Source organism: Colias eurytheme, chromosome 24 (assembly GCF_061535395.1).
Source record: "Colias eurytheme isolate Ceu_HAF_F1 chromosome 24, ilColEury1 Martin Lab GWU primary, whole genome shotgun sequence".
In the NCBI taxonomy this organism is placed as follows: domain Eukaryota; kingdom Metazoa; phylum Arthropoda; class Insecta; order Lepidoptera; family Pieridae; genus Colias; species Colias eurytheme.
In genome coordinates, this window is record NC_143003.1 from 1,814,181 (window position 1) to 1,829,501 (window position 15,321).

Consider the following 15,321-nt stretch of genomic DNA (forward strand, 5'->3'; position numbering starts at 1 on the left):
ACAAATATAACATTTAAAATATTCTCGAAGGTCCTTTTTTGGCTAGAATACATGTCCTATTCGACAAAAATTCAAATTTTATTGCATCTGAATTTAGTTTATTTTTCGTGTAAATAAATAAACTTTAACTCACCTCTGGTATACAATCAGGGTGAGTGATCATAGCAACTATATCATCGAGAGGCAGCAAACTGTGGCATTTGATCTCAGTGTAGACATTTTTGCCCAAAGTACACGAAGTTAGAAGTTTGACGAGTTGGATGTGGTATCTAAAATTTGAGGATAGATTTGTTTTTTTTTTTAAGACTTAATTATTTATTGGTTGAATGCTTATTCAACGAATTTTAATATTTTTATACTATGTATTAGAAAACTAGCTCTTGTCCGAGTAATTTAGACAACATTTTTTAACTATCATACTGTTTCATTTTCATCTGTAATTCGATTGAATTAAGGTACAACCGTAAAGAAGTTGTGTTAAAATAACCTACTAGCTGTTCGCCGCGGTTTCACCCCCGTGGCTCCACTCCTGTTGGTCGTAGCGTGATGATATATAGCCTTTAGCCTTCCTCGATAAATGGGCTATCTAACACCGAAATAATTTTTCAAATCGGGCCCGTATGTCCTGAGATTAGCACGTTCAAACAAACTCTTCAGCTTTATAATAATATTATATAGTACTAGCTTCCGCCCACGACTTTGTACGTGCATCCCCGTTTTTCCCCGTTCCCGCAAGAATTTCGGGAAATCCTTTCTTAGCGGATGCCTACGTCCTAACATCTACCTGCATGCCAAATTTCAGCCCGATATGTCCAGTGGTTTGGGCTGTGCGTTGATAGATCACTATATCAGTCACCTTTGAGTTATATATATATATATATATATATATATATATATATATATATATATATAATATATATATAAATATAGTATAAACTGACTCCACTTTAAGTTGATATTTGAGTAAGTTATAAATCTGTGATTGTGAAGTTGATTGATTTAAATATTATACTTACGTTAAAGCCTCTGGCATTTCCCCATTTTGTTTGTACTGTCTCATCATTTGCACGAAAAAGTTGAACATCACTTTGTCGTTGTAGAACACCAACACGTCTTCGCCAGCATTCACCAACTAGTAAAGTGAATTCAGGAATAAGACAAGAATAACATGACATTATCAAGAAATTAATAGAATTACAAAATTAAAATATGTGTATGCCAATTGTTGGCGAATTGTGCGGACGTGAAATTTATTATAACTTTGTAACCACAATTCATACAAATAAATTTTCATTTCATTTAAAAAAAAAGTCGTTAAATGTTTACACCGGGTTGCCAGTGACATGTACCACTTTGTGAGTAGCAGATGTCATATTGCCAGTAGTATATCATGGTGCTAGTGGCGTGTACAATGTTGCCTCCTGTATGACGAAGATCTGGCTACGGCGGTCACACTTTTATCCGCGGCATAAACACTGTTGCCTGTAGATTACACATTATTGCCAGTAACCTATACTATACTAGTGGTTCGCCCTGGCTTCGCCCGTGGTACTTACATGTTTACGTTTTTTTTCATAAAAACTATCCTATCTCTCAAGTTGGATCGAACTGCACATGGTGTGCGATTTTTATTATAATCGGTTAAGTGGTTTAGGAGTCCATTGAGGACAAACATTGTGACAAACATTGGCAGTAATATATACCATATTGCCAGTGGTATATACCATATTGCCAGCCATTACCATATAGCTGTTTATACAATGTTGCCAATACCTCCTGCATGACGAGGTCCTGGCTGCGACGTATATGCTGTGGGCCAGCACGCACAATAGTGCGCAAAAAGCGCAAATACGCAGGATGTCGACGACTGCTTTCAATACAGTGTACGAAATGCGCTACAACTTTATCGTTGTTCTCGTGTGCGCACAGGGACGCGTTCTCTTCGAATATAGCGCAGACTGTTTGCGCTTCGCGGATCTGTGGGGGAAATAGATAGCTTTAATTAAGACACAATAAATAAAGCATTCATTGGCAATAAAGAAACATTAAATAGGATTTTAATTGGCAATAGAGAAGCATAAGATAGAGCTTTAATTGGAAATATAAAAACATGAGATAGAGCTTCAATTGGCAATAGAGACACATTGGATAGAGCTTTATTTTCTATACAGATGACTTCAATCGAAAACCTGTGTTTAAAGTAATAGATTTACTTATAATAAGTTCATTAAAATGTCTTATTTGCAACTCGTGTTGCGTGTTGCTGTTGTATGTAGCTCGACATGTGTAGTGTGTTATGAGGTATATCAAATGTGATGTCACGTGTTTCGTATGTATTATGAGACGTGTGTCATGTGTGATGCTTGCACTTAACAGTACCGGCGACAATATCGTTGGTATCTGTATTTCGAAGCAAGTAATTTATAGACAACTAGCTTTCCGCCCGCGGCTTCGCCCGCGCAGTCAAAGAAAACCCCGCATAGTTCCCGTTCCCGTGGGATTTCCGGGATAATACCTATCCTATATCCCGGGGTAAAAAGTAGCCTATATCCTTTCTCGGGTATCAAAATATCTCCATACCAAATTTCATGCAAATTGGTTTAGTAGTTCAGGCGTGATTGAGTAACAGACAGACAGACAGAGTTACTTTCGCATTTATAATATTAGTATGAATAATTAGTGACTTACGCCAGGATTCAGGAACAGGTCCAGGTGTTTATGCAATATCGCCTGGTTCTGCTGGTTGCCGTGGCAGAAGTGCTGGAGGAACTCATGTGCGAGGTCCAGCAGTTCGTCCATCGCTGTGTCGTTCTCGTCGTGTGGCACCTGGAATTTGTGTTTGGGTTAGATTGATAGAAATAGCTGCTTGCCTAAGTTGTAAAAATTTTTTATTCCGTTTTTGGATTATTTTTTGGCTTTTTTCTGTTTTAATAATTTTTTAAATACATCTGTAAATAATATCGGGTAAATATTTATCACAAGATTATTTCTTCTGCGCGACATACTGTTATTGTGTAGCTATATTTTTGCTTTTTTTTTCCACCGTGTCATATGGCATACCGTCACGTCTATTTAGCTTTTTCATACAAAATGCATATCTGCAGATGAATTATTGCTATTATTTGTCGCTCAACTATTTTTTTCAGGTCCTTTTATCAGATATTTTTTTTACAAGCGATCTTCTCATTTATTGCAAACAACATATTTGCAGATGAATTTTGTCTACCATTATTCTCTTCTTTTTGTATCTTTTTTATTTTACAAGCGATTTTTTTCAATTTTCATATAAGAAACTGTTAAGGATTACGGGGATAATTAAAGATAAAATATACAAACTTTGATCATTGAAGCGTGCCTTTATTAATCACACAACAACCAGGGGAACCTCTTACATCTTACAGATTACAGACTATAGGTATAAACTTCCTTTTTAACTGACAGTTGACACAGTGTCACAGCCAACGCAGAGTTGCTACATACAATATTATACAATACAATAAATCATTGTTAATCAACAGAAACATCTTCCCAATACCTGTAGCAGATCCAACACGGTATGGTGCACGCCGATATTCCTCAATAGTCGCTGCTCATGTCTTCTCGGCCGGCCTGCGCCTGCGTCACCGTTGTTACCACGAGTGCAGTATTTAATCATTCTTTCTAGGATCTGTGAATGATTTAAATAATGAATATACATTTTATATAATGTCATATATATAAAAAAAATTCAAATACGTTCGTTAAAAATGTAAGATTTTTGGAACGAATTGGACAGCGTCTTTACTTGAAAAGGTTAATGGTAGAAAATGTTGTATGGTTGGAATTGACAGAGAAAATCTAAAATAAAATCGAGTCTATTTCACTTATTATAAATGTAGGTTCCTGTTGGGGGGAAAAGTTGGTGTATTGTTGCATATTGTGCTTTACTACAATTTGTAAATGTCAATAATAATTAACATTATTAAGTATTAACATAAAACTAACCTCCTTAATCTTCTTATATTCATTCATATGGTCATGCTTGTTCATTCTAGAAGTATCGAGCACATTGTCAAGCGACGCGTTTCTTTCGAGCACCGCGCCGCCGGGACCCACTGTGCCTTTTATTTCTGTAAAAATTGTAATATGTATTAATAAATTAGATTATGAATTTAAATTCTAATAAAGATTACACAAAAATAATAATTAAATAACATATTTTGTTAAAAACATGGCAAAAAAAGATGTTAATAAAAATAAATCTCTATATACAGGGTGTCCCGCTTTCGGTATACTAAGCGCGAAGGGACTTGTAGTTTTGCATACACTGATCACATAAAAAATACTTAAATAACAAAATCACGCGAAAATTTTTTGCTAAATTTTTCCTTAAAATCCATGTATTCGTCTCTAGCTTCGCGCAGCCGGCATATACCGCTTCGCTAATGTGAGTATTCCTCTATGAAAACATAATCTTAAACGATAGCTCACATGCGGGTGGCAAAGTTGGGCGGTTTGCTTGTTGGGGGTGTACACATGGAATTTTAAGAATTCCTCTGTTTTAAAAAAAAATGCGTCTGGAATTTTATAATGATTTTTTACGTACTCAGCGTATGCAAAACTACAAGTCCCTTTGCGCTTAGTATACCGAAAGTGGGACACCCTGTATATTTTACGGATATTTTGTTAAAGGATGTTTTATTGATTTTTAAGTTTTTATGAATAAAAACCGTTATCCATTAAAAAAGGCAAGGTTTATTCCATATTTGACTAGTGGAATTTCGCCTGGAGACCTATTTAAACCCTTTAGTACTATTCAAAGTTAATAAACTATGTAATTTCAATATTATATTACCAGTATGATCATCCAAAGCGCCTGCCCTTCCCTTGTTAAACACCCACAACTCAGATTTCTCCACACTTTGCCGCAGAACATCTAAGTCTGCTTTTATCTGCTTGTAAGATTCCACGTCCGCGTCTGATACTAGCAGTTGTACCTGTCAGTGAATAATAAACTAGAGATTACATTTACAACAATTTACTTTTAAAAACTTATTTTATTGACCAATTTAAGACAAATAGGAATAGAGAAATGCGGGTAAAACCCCGGAGCACAGTTATTTATTTATATAGCAATTCGAAAATACATATTGTATTTAAAAAATATCCCAGGAATAAATTATTTTAATTCGAGTTGATAAGCATTGCAAAGTGTAATTTAAATCAAAAGAAAATTCAAATTATATTTATTTGCAAGAATATAGTTACAAATTACAGATGTTTTGGTTACAATAGTGGCTAATACATTCTACCCATTGATTGGATGTGCAAATATTAAAACAGGAAACAAATTAATCTAATTAATTAAATGTACATACAAAAAGAAGAAGTAAGAGACGTTGCTACAATATCGTAAACATTTAAACCTTGAAAAATGATCTTACCTGTTTAAAAGCCGCCAAAACTTCTTGCCTCTGACTAAAATGCCTAAACAGTAAGGCAAGTGCCCCCGACACCAGCGCTGCGGAGGCACCTTGCGAACACAATTGTAGCAGTACTCGAAGGACCATCCGACCACCACACTCGTCTAAATCTAACCCATCCCTAGAATTGAGGATAGTTATAGTATTTGTGCTTTTAGTGGTCGAGTATGTAGCAAGGGTTAATATAGAGCGAAAAAAACACGGGAGCAGATGGTTTTTGTGAATGGGGAATATGAATTGAATAAAGGTATAGAAAGCTGGTTAGATTATAGAGATTGCTTAAATAGTTTTTTGATTAAACAATAATACAAATCAGGAAACCAACGCAAAAAGCTCTCTCTTGCAATAGATGGGAGAAAAATCCACTGTAAACGTAAATCATGCAGAAACAATCAACAAATAACACGTTATTATTAGAACATGCAAAACACAATCATTTTAAAAAAACATAACGATCATATAAAATATTACATGAGCAGCAATATTATATATAAAACACCTACAAATACTATGACTGTGCATGCACACACCTCGAAACATTTAAATCATTAGGGACACTAGTAACATAATAAAGTATTTGTCCAATTGTCTGACTATGTTTGAAGAACCAATTATATAAATAACCATTAAATAAAGTTAAATTCGTTTATTAAATTAGCAATAAGGAACAATTCTTAGTTCATAATGATTCATCATTTCGGGTGTTTAGGTCAAAAGCATGCAAAGGAAGAAAAATTCCAACTTACACACACTACGGTAGGATGCTAACAGACAAATTGGTTAGTCACACACACATGAACTATTTTAATATTACGAGCAACAGAGAAGAATACAATGTTAGTCAAAATATAGATGGTATGAAAATTTAATCATTTTTTATAGAAAATTCGACCCAGTACGACACTGAAATACAAGAGCTGTATTTCGTAATATTTCCCAAATAGAAATAAGATGCATAATTCTATGTGTATTTTGAAGTAATTCAAGTGAATTAATGTCTATTGTCGTGTTTCTCTTTAGATCTATTACTATCCAATGAAATCCTAGCATTTTTACAAAATGCCATTTTATAGTACCTAATTAAATATAACATTTGGCTCCTTATATAAAAAAATAATAATCTATTAAGCTTGTGGGGGATAGGTGGCGCTAGTGCCATACGTAACATCAGCTCTCGAGTTTTTTACAATTTAAAATTATTAAAAGTACAAAAGTTAATAAAAAAGTGTGTTCAAATTAACAAGTAATCAGTAAATAAGTGCGATTAATGTTATCTTCGTCAACAACCTGCGATTTACGTGGAAATACGGAATCCAAAAAACCATCACATACAACGACCGTTACGTCAAATTTGGAACAAAGAAAGTTGGGAGACAGTAACTATATTTAAACCTAAAAGTAGTAAGTAAAGTATCGGAAACAAAACGTAAGTAAAATAAAACGTAAGTAAAACACAATTATTACAGATATTAACGTATAAAATTGACATTAAGTGTCATTAAACAAAGAACAGCTGACCAACAATTAAAATATTTAGTCACACATTAACGGTTTGAATATACATTGTACAGCTTTATTTGAACTTATAAAATGGATAATATAACTATCAGAAAGAAAACACTCCCTAAACAAAGGTCTGAATCAAATCTACAAGAAATATTAAATGATTCTTTTTTAAGTTTATCCAGTTCAAGTTACACGGATTTATCTACAAAGACAAGTCAACATATTATATCCACTCCAAATACTTCAATAGTGTTCAATGAGAATCAAGAAATAAGCAAATTACAAACCGAATTAATATCCGCACAAGAATCTATCTATAACCTAACAAAACAATGTTATAATCTTAGACAAACATTACACAAAAGTGAGAAAAAAGTACAGAATTTGATAAGTCTAATTTTAAATACTAAATCGGATAAAACATTAACAGGTATCTCGAATAAAACGCCTATAAAACAGACTATAATGAATATAAGTTTTAAAACACCACGGCACTCACCTTTAAAATACTACAATGAAAATATATTTATTCACAACACTTATCCTAAAATCAAACAGAAAACATTAACTAACTTACAACAAAAACACAATTCTCATAGTGTTACTACTGATATGGGTTTGGATAAAAATACTTTAAACTATAACATAACTAAGCCACTAATATTAAATAAAGAATGTGACGGTACCGACAAAAATAAAATTACCAATTGTCAACAAACCATAACAGATGTCAGCACAAAGGTAATAAGACGTAAAATTATAATTATGGGTGATGAACGCGTTAGAAATTTGTCTATAAGTATGCTGGAAAAACGGAAAAATAAGTGGAACGACTGTTATGAAATATTTGGCTTGACAAAACCGCATGCTCCTTCAAGTGAAATATTAAACAGCTGTGAAAGTTTGATACAATCTATAAATAATGAAGACATATTAATATTGGGCTTAGGTTCCAATGACAAAAATCCATATACTCTAATATCAAATTTACTAGAATTATTGGGAAAATTAAAAAATAATAAAATATTTATATTAAATGTAAAATATAACCGTTACTTGAATGAGAAATTTCTTAATACAAAAATGAAACTTTTTTTAAGAGGACATACAAATTGTACATACATTGATATTGATGAAGATTATACATTTTATAATTCCAGACTTAATTATATTGAAAATTTAACAAATAGATTAAATATAGAAATTGACAGCTTAGAATATGCAAATACATTTTTAAATCCCAAAAATATTAAAAAAAGGCTTGCTTCTTCAAAAAAATGCAATATATTCCAAAATAATCAAAACAATTCCTATCCAGTAAAAAAAGGCACTATTCCCTATTATTTTAAGAGGTCAAAAAATGTTTTTCATACTCTAAAACCGAACCAGTTAAATGAGGACATACCAAATAGTAATTTAACATTGAAAAATAAAAATACTCCATCAAATTCAAAATTTTTTCGTATCTAAAACACAATTTTTGACAATTTTACATCAAAATATAGCTGGAGCTATTAATAAGTCAGAAGAACTGTATTTGGCAATATCACAACTAGATAAATCACACAACATTGACATCATATGTTTATGTGAAACGTTTATTAAAAAGGGAAATGAACAGTTACTTAAATTACCAGGATATAAGTTAATATCATCATTTTCTCGTAAACAAAGAAGAGGTGGAACATGTATTTTGGTTAAGCACGACATTCCATGCACCAATCTAGACTTTATAAAGGATTATGGTTGCAATTTATTTTTTGAATGTTGTGGTATAGAATTAAAGCACTTAAATACAGTGATAATTTGTATATATAGAATCCCTAGTCAAAACATAAATATTTTTATAAGAAACCTTCAGGATATATTACAAAGGATTGGACTTAAAAATAAAAAAATAATATTATGTGGAGATTGGAATATTGATATTCTTAAAAAGACTAAGTTTTCAGATGAACTCATTACTTTACTACAGAACTTTAATATTGAATGCTTAATAAAAACACCTACTAGGAAAAATGCATGCATAGACCAAATAGCAACAAATATAAAAAGAAATGTGAACACAGAAGTACTACACCTCGGTTTGTCAGACCATGAAACGGCACAGATATTAAAAGTTAGTATGATAAAGCGCAAAACAAATGTATCCTGGTTTGAAACAAAAAGAGACTACTGTAATGAGAATATTCGTAAATTTTGTGAATGTATGTCATCGTTAAGCTTCTCTGAAATACATGAATTTAATAACTTAAATGAATGCTTCAATGCTTTTTATGAGTTATTCAAACTGTTTTATGATCTTTGTTTTCCTATTATTAAGATAAAGAGAAGTACAGGAAAATCTAATCTTAACTGGATAACAAAAGGATTGAAGAAATGTTGTATACGAAAGCGACAACTTTATCTTAAAAATATATATACAAAAAAAATGTATACTCATAGTTGGAATCATTATGTGAAATATAAAAATATACTAAAAAGGTGCATTCTTAAATCAAAACAAATTCAAAGTGAAAAATTTATTAAATTGGCAAAAAATAAAAACAAAGCATTATGGCAAATGATATCTAATAATATTAATGACGAAACCAATATTACAGAAATTGAAGAGATTGTAGTTAATAATAAAATATACGACTCAATGAATGAAATTTGCGAACAGTTTAATAATTTTTTTATTGACATCACAAATCAAACAAAATTTAATTTGGATGTAAATGCCATAAAAAAGACTTTGACTACAGAAAGTTGCAATACTATTTTCTTAACACCTACAAACAGTAACGAAATTTGTAAAATAATAAAATCACTTAATAACACTAATTCAGTAGGAACAGATGGAATAAGTACAAAAATATTAAAATCATGCAGTGACCATATTTGCGAACCGTTGTCTTTTCTTGTAAATTTATCGATGGAACAGGGAACTTTTCCACACGCGCTGAAAACATCAGTGATAAAACCATTATTTAAAAAAGACGATCCGAAAGATATTAAGAATTACAGACCGATAGCGTTAATACCAGTGATATCTAAAATATTTGAAAAAGTAATCTTAGAAAGAATTAGAAATTATATTGATAGAAACAAGATCTTATGTAAAGAACAGTTTGGATTTAGGAAAAATAGTTCCACTTCATTAGCATGCTTTGATATGGTGAAAGAAATAATTCAAGCCTTCATCGAAAAAAAACCCGTAAGCGCTATATTTCTAGATATGAGCAAGGCATTTGATTTTGTAGACCATGAATTACTCTTGCTTAAGTTAGATAAATATGGTATAAGAGGAATTGCCAAAGAATGGATTGCTAGTTATTTAAAGGATAGAGATCAGTTTGTGGAAATACAAAAAATAGTAAATCAATCAAGAAACGTATATAGATCAGTAAAAAAAACGAATAGATCAGGTGTACCACAAGGAAGTGTGCTCGGCCCGTTTTTATTTCTCTTGTATATTAATGACCTACCGAAATCAGTGAAACACAAATCAGTTTTATTCGCAGACGACACTACCCTAATTGTTAAATGTACTGAAAAGGAAACGTACGAGAGAGATATAAATGAAGCAGTTAAAAGTATTGTAAAATGGTTAGAAGACAACAATCTTAAAATTAACTTATTAAAAACAAAAATAATTCAATTTTATACAAAAAATTGCTCCAAAATAAACCTAAATATAAAGTGTGATAACCAAGTAATAGAACAAGTAGATCATCATAAATTCTTGGGTGTTTTGTTGGATGAAGGTCTAAAATGGAACAAACATATTGATTACGTTTGTGACAGAATTAATCGTTTCGTTTACGTATTACGGCGTTTAAGAGATACTGTTTCTATGAATGCAGCAATAAATGCTTATCATGCCTACGTTTCCTCTGTACTTTCGTATGGAATCATTCTTTGGGGACAATCTTGTGATGTGCGGAAGGTATTTGTCTCACAAAAAAAATGTATCAGAGCTCTGTGCGGTTTGAACCAAAGAGACAGTTGTAGACCTCTGTTTAGTAAATTACGGATCCTTACTTTAACTTGCATGTACATAAGAGAAGTATGTTTATTTGTAAAATATCACCCGGAATACTTTAAGAAGAAAGGAGATGTAAATTCGCATATGTTGACAAGATACCAAAACAAATTACATTTCCCAACGTGTAGAATTAACAAAGCTAAAAACAGTGTAATATTTATGGCTATTAAAATATATAATAAAATACCGGACAATTTCAAGGAACTACCAGTAAACTTTTTCAAAAATAAACTGACGAACTGGTTGATGGTGAAACAATTTTATGACATTGAAGAATTTATGACTTTTAAGTAGTGTAAACTGAATTGTGTGTGATAAGTGTGTGATATAATCGTGTTAATCGTAGTGCGTTCGCGTAATTGTGAAAATTGAATTGTGTGTACATTTAAATAATTAGACTAATCAACTTTCTTTTTCAATATTTGCACACCCAATCAATGGGTAGAATGTATTAGCCACATAATATTGTAATTAAAAACATCTATAATTTGTAACTACATTCTTGCAAATAAATATAATTTGAATTTGAATTTGAATTTGTATTGACATAGGAGTTCATTGGAAAAGTAAGAGCCAGCGCGCACGAGCAACCTTGTCTCCGCAACTATTTTGTCTCTCCCATCAATTTGTATGGGGAGTTGCGTCGCTACGTGCGCGCACTTTCATACTAGCCCATGGGTGGGAGAGAAAATAGTTGCGGAGACAAAAAAGTTGCGGAGACAAAGTTGCTCGTGCGCGCCCTGTCTTAGATGAAGTTAGCGGTTTCTTAATGAAGAAGTTTAACTCTTCTTTATTTTTAAGATATAAGATTATTTTACATAGAAAACATTTCAAATTACAAAAAATACCACACTTTTAAAACACATTTTTACACCATACAAAAACCTTTTAACACATAATAATTATAAAGGCTATTTAAAATAATCTTACATCGAACCTAAACTAAATCATGCTACTTAGCATGCAGTATATATTATCTTACTAACAAATCTACATTTTTTGGAAGACAGTTGTCAGGCACAGTCTGAATTGCTCTGAAATAATATTGTTTATTAATTTCATTATAAATTTGAATATATATGTTATAAATTATGAGAAGAAAATATTATAACTAGATTAAAAATAGATTTGAAAAGTTCAAGTGTAATAAAATTTCTAATAAAAAGTAACTAATATGCTAAATGTATTATTAAGAATAAAAACTACGTTCATCTAGTGAAATATATTTGAAGGCATTAGAAAAATTCGATAAATGTATAAAAAGTAAATAATTTACTCTAAATTAATTTTGCTAAATGAATAATGGTTATGATTTTCCCGAATTAAAAATTTACCCATCACCATGATGTAAGTCATGCGTTAGTCACTTATTAATACTAAATATAAGCCTAATAATAACAAATAAATTATGAATAAGTAATGAAAGTACTTCAATTACATAAAACAAAGAAAAAGTCATTATGTATATTATAATTGGCATGACTCCGCTTTTGATAAAATTAGGCAAAATTTCAAGTTCCAGAATACATAACAATAAATGGAATAGAATTTGTATTAATACAAAAGTTTCATATAAATTTAATTCCTTTTCAATCGTAATTTAACAGTTTCATTGTCCCAAAAATTATTTTTATATTATCTCAATTTTTTAATCAGTCTATAACTCCCCAATAGAGGGTTTTATGAACTAATTGTATAAAAAACTATATTTACCGGCAACTAAATATGCCCTCAGCCTGTAGCCCTATCGCCTCCACATCAGCTCGACCAAGGGAGTCCCCACTTTTGTCCACCGCTTGTTCGAATTCCTTCTTGAAGATGGAAAGCAGACAACTGATACGGTAGTCCAGTCGGACGTCCAGGATAAACTGTATTAAAAAAAGTTCAAAAATAGGGTATTTCAATGTATCGAAGAAACAAAAAATAGAGTGGTGTGAAATCATAAATCGTAATTTCTAAGTAATTTTCATTATTTAATATTCATCAAAACTTTATCATATCTTTAGTAAGTACCCTTTCACTGAATTAGTTGTTTTCAGTAAGTATAATTCCTTGAATCTAAGATGTTTTTTTTTTATAAGAAACCAGCTTTTAATCCGCAGCTTCGCCCACGTAGGCAAAGGAAAACCCGCATAGTTGCCGTTGCCGTGGGATTTTCGTATCCTATGTGTAATGCAAGTTACATTTTATGTGTATAAATTTTATCAAAACTGGTTCAGCAGTTTTTGACAAACAAATAAACAAACTGTCGTATTTATTGCATTTGTAGGATAATAGCAAAATCGCACAAACCTGTAGGATCTCAATAATCTTCAGTTTGGTTTCCATAACGAGTGGGTGTTTTCTGGCCAGCGCAAGCGCAGACGGACTGCGCTGTTGGGCCCCGCCTCCTACTACCTGCTGCTTACGAATTATATTATTTTATTAACAGACTTAAAAAAAAATTAGGTTATCAATTCGGCCGTTATTGCACGCCTCATAAGCGAAGCGTTGAGGTGGGTACTACTGTCACTTCGCGCAAAACATCTGATTTTTCAAACTTAAAATGTCTTTATGTATCATACATTGCACTTGTAAGATAATACATACACACACATATTAAGAAAAAACACTATTTTTAACGTTCATGATATTTTTGATGTCATTTTTGTTATTTAAACTAGTTAAAAAACAGTTTAAAAAAGTTCTGTCTTGGACGTCCGTGTGTCTGTATGTGCGGATCCTTTTTCTTGTTAACACGATAGCGACCGAAATACTTTACTAATCGAGTCTTTTTTTTTCTCTTACGCTTGAGTATGCTCAGGAATAGAACCCTTTCATTTTTCAGGGTCTGATTCGATGTGGTTTAATTGTTATTAAATAAACAAAAATAATAATTAATAAATATTTATTAAAAAAAAATTATGAGGCGTGCACTTTTGGATTTTCCAAATTATTTTTTTACAATTATTACAAGAAAGTAGGTAGTTTTTTGATAAAAATCAGCAAAGTTGCTAATGGTTAAAAAATAATCTTGAAATCAATCAATTCTGAACTGTTGAGAAAGCGTATAAAATTAAAATTATTTACAACTGGCAACATAATACGGGATTAAAAAAAATTGCCATTCGTGCCATGTAGCTTTCTAATGGGGAATATTCATGTTTTTCTTTTTTGTCTTAAATTAATAGCTTACTATTCTATATTGTAGAAAAAAATATTAATGGGTTTCAAAATACTCTAGATATTTTTATAAATGAAATTTAAAAATTTAAAAAAATTTAAGCAGTTCAAACGCTGCCATTTTGCGCGCGCTTTGCGTGACGTCACATGACACGTCCAGTGGGTGTTCACCTGTGTTTACTGTGGAGTGATGAATACAATGTCCTGTCAGATGACGTCACATTACGTTCAACCAGTGGTGGCGCGTTTTGGAAGTTTGAATTTCGCTCATTTATTTTGCACTTTTTGAATATTTTTTTAGGGGTTTAAATAATAAGTAAATAAAAAAAAAATCCTTTTCATTATAATATTACGATAATAAGTATTCGAGAAAAAAATATTTTAGGCCATTTAAAATTTTATGCATATTCCCTATTGTAGCAGTGAGTTTTTAGAGTACCTAATCGTAACTATTATATTTTCATTTTTTTCCATTGTAGTGTTTGTGTAAAGTATAAGTACAATATCCCCGGATGTCTCGGGTTCGCGGGTAGTGGGGAGCACAGTCACGCAGCAGCCTCGGGCGTGAGCGGACGTGTGTTTACTCTAGTTACTGGCGACGTAACGAGCCATTCCAATTCCCTGTGTATACGAGTGTGAACTCGTATGTACATCCATTTATTGTATTATTTTAAATACTATGCACTTACATTATGCGCAGTGCCAAGTGTTATTGAAGTCATCACAGCTCCCATGTCTCCTATTGTTCGAAGTACACCGCCTTCCGCTATGAAACAAAAAATGCGATTTATGTATTTTTTGTTATAAAATGTATGTGCCAATCATGTTTCAGATTAATGTGGAATTAAATTAATAACTCACGTTTTTTTATCTCTCCTTCCTGGGCTGCTTGTAAATAGCAACAAAATGAAAAACATAATTTTAATTACAAATCCAGATAAATCTAGAAGGTTAAAGTTAACATATAAGAAATCAATCTCTGGAATTCGTGTACCGTCGTTAAATGAAATTGAACCATCTTGTTAGCACTCAACACAATTCCTATCAACTATTATTATTACTACAAAAACAATATAATTGGAATTGCTCTCGATTGAACCTTTGCCAAAACCCAGTTGATCAAATGTAGTTTTATTTTAACATTAATTGATTATTTTGCCG

The 15,321-nt window shown here is 31.7% G+C and overlaps 1 protein-coding gene across 1 annotated transcript in view; it reads right to left on the reverse strand.

Moving 5' to 3' along the window:
* The window catches only part of Itpr (Inositol 1,4,5,-trisphosphate receptor), a 109,599-nt gene that overhangs the window by 31,924 nt on the left and 62,354 nt on the right, over positions 1–15,321 (reverse strand). Inside the window, exons 22-33 of the mRNA XM_090115787.1 lie at positions 14,850–14,926; positions 13,291–13,398; positions 12,712–12,866; positions 11,985–12,032; positions 5,424–5,583; positions 4,835–4,976; positions 3,985–4,109; positions 3,536–3,667; positions 2,689–2,826; positions 1,774–1,977; positions 1,017–1,132; positions 134–269 (exon numbers count right to left, since the gene is read on the reverse strand). Of these exons, the coding sequence (XP_089971913.1) occupies positions 134–269; positions 1,017–1,132; positions 1,774–1,977; positions 2,689–2,826; positions 3,536–3,667; positions 3,985–4,109; positions 4,835–4,976; positions 5,424–5,583; positions 11,985–12,032; positions 12,712–12,866; positions 13,291–13,398; positions 14,850–14,926 (1,541 nt within the window). The remainder of the gene's footprint in view (positions 1–133; positions 270–1,016; positions 1,133–1,773; positions 1,978–2,688; positions 2,827–3,535; positions 3,668–3,984; positions 4,110–4,834; positions 4,977–5,423; positions 5,584–11,984; positions 12,033–12,711; positions 12,867–13,290; positions 13,399–14,849; positions 14,927–15,321) is intronic.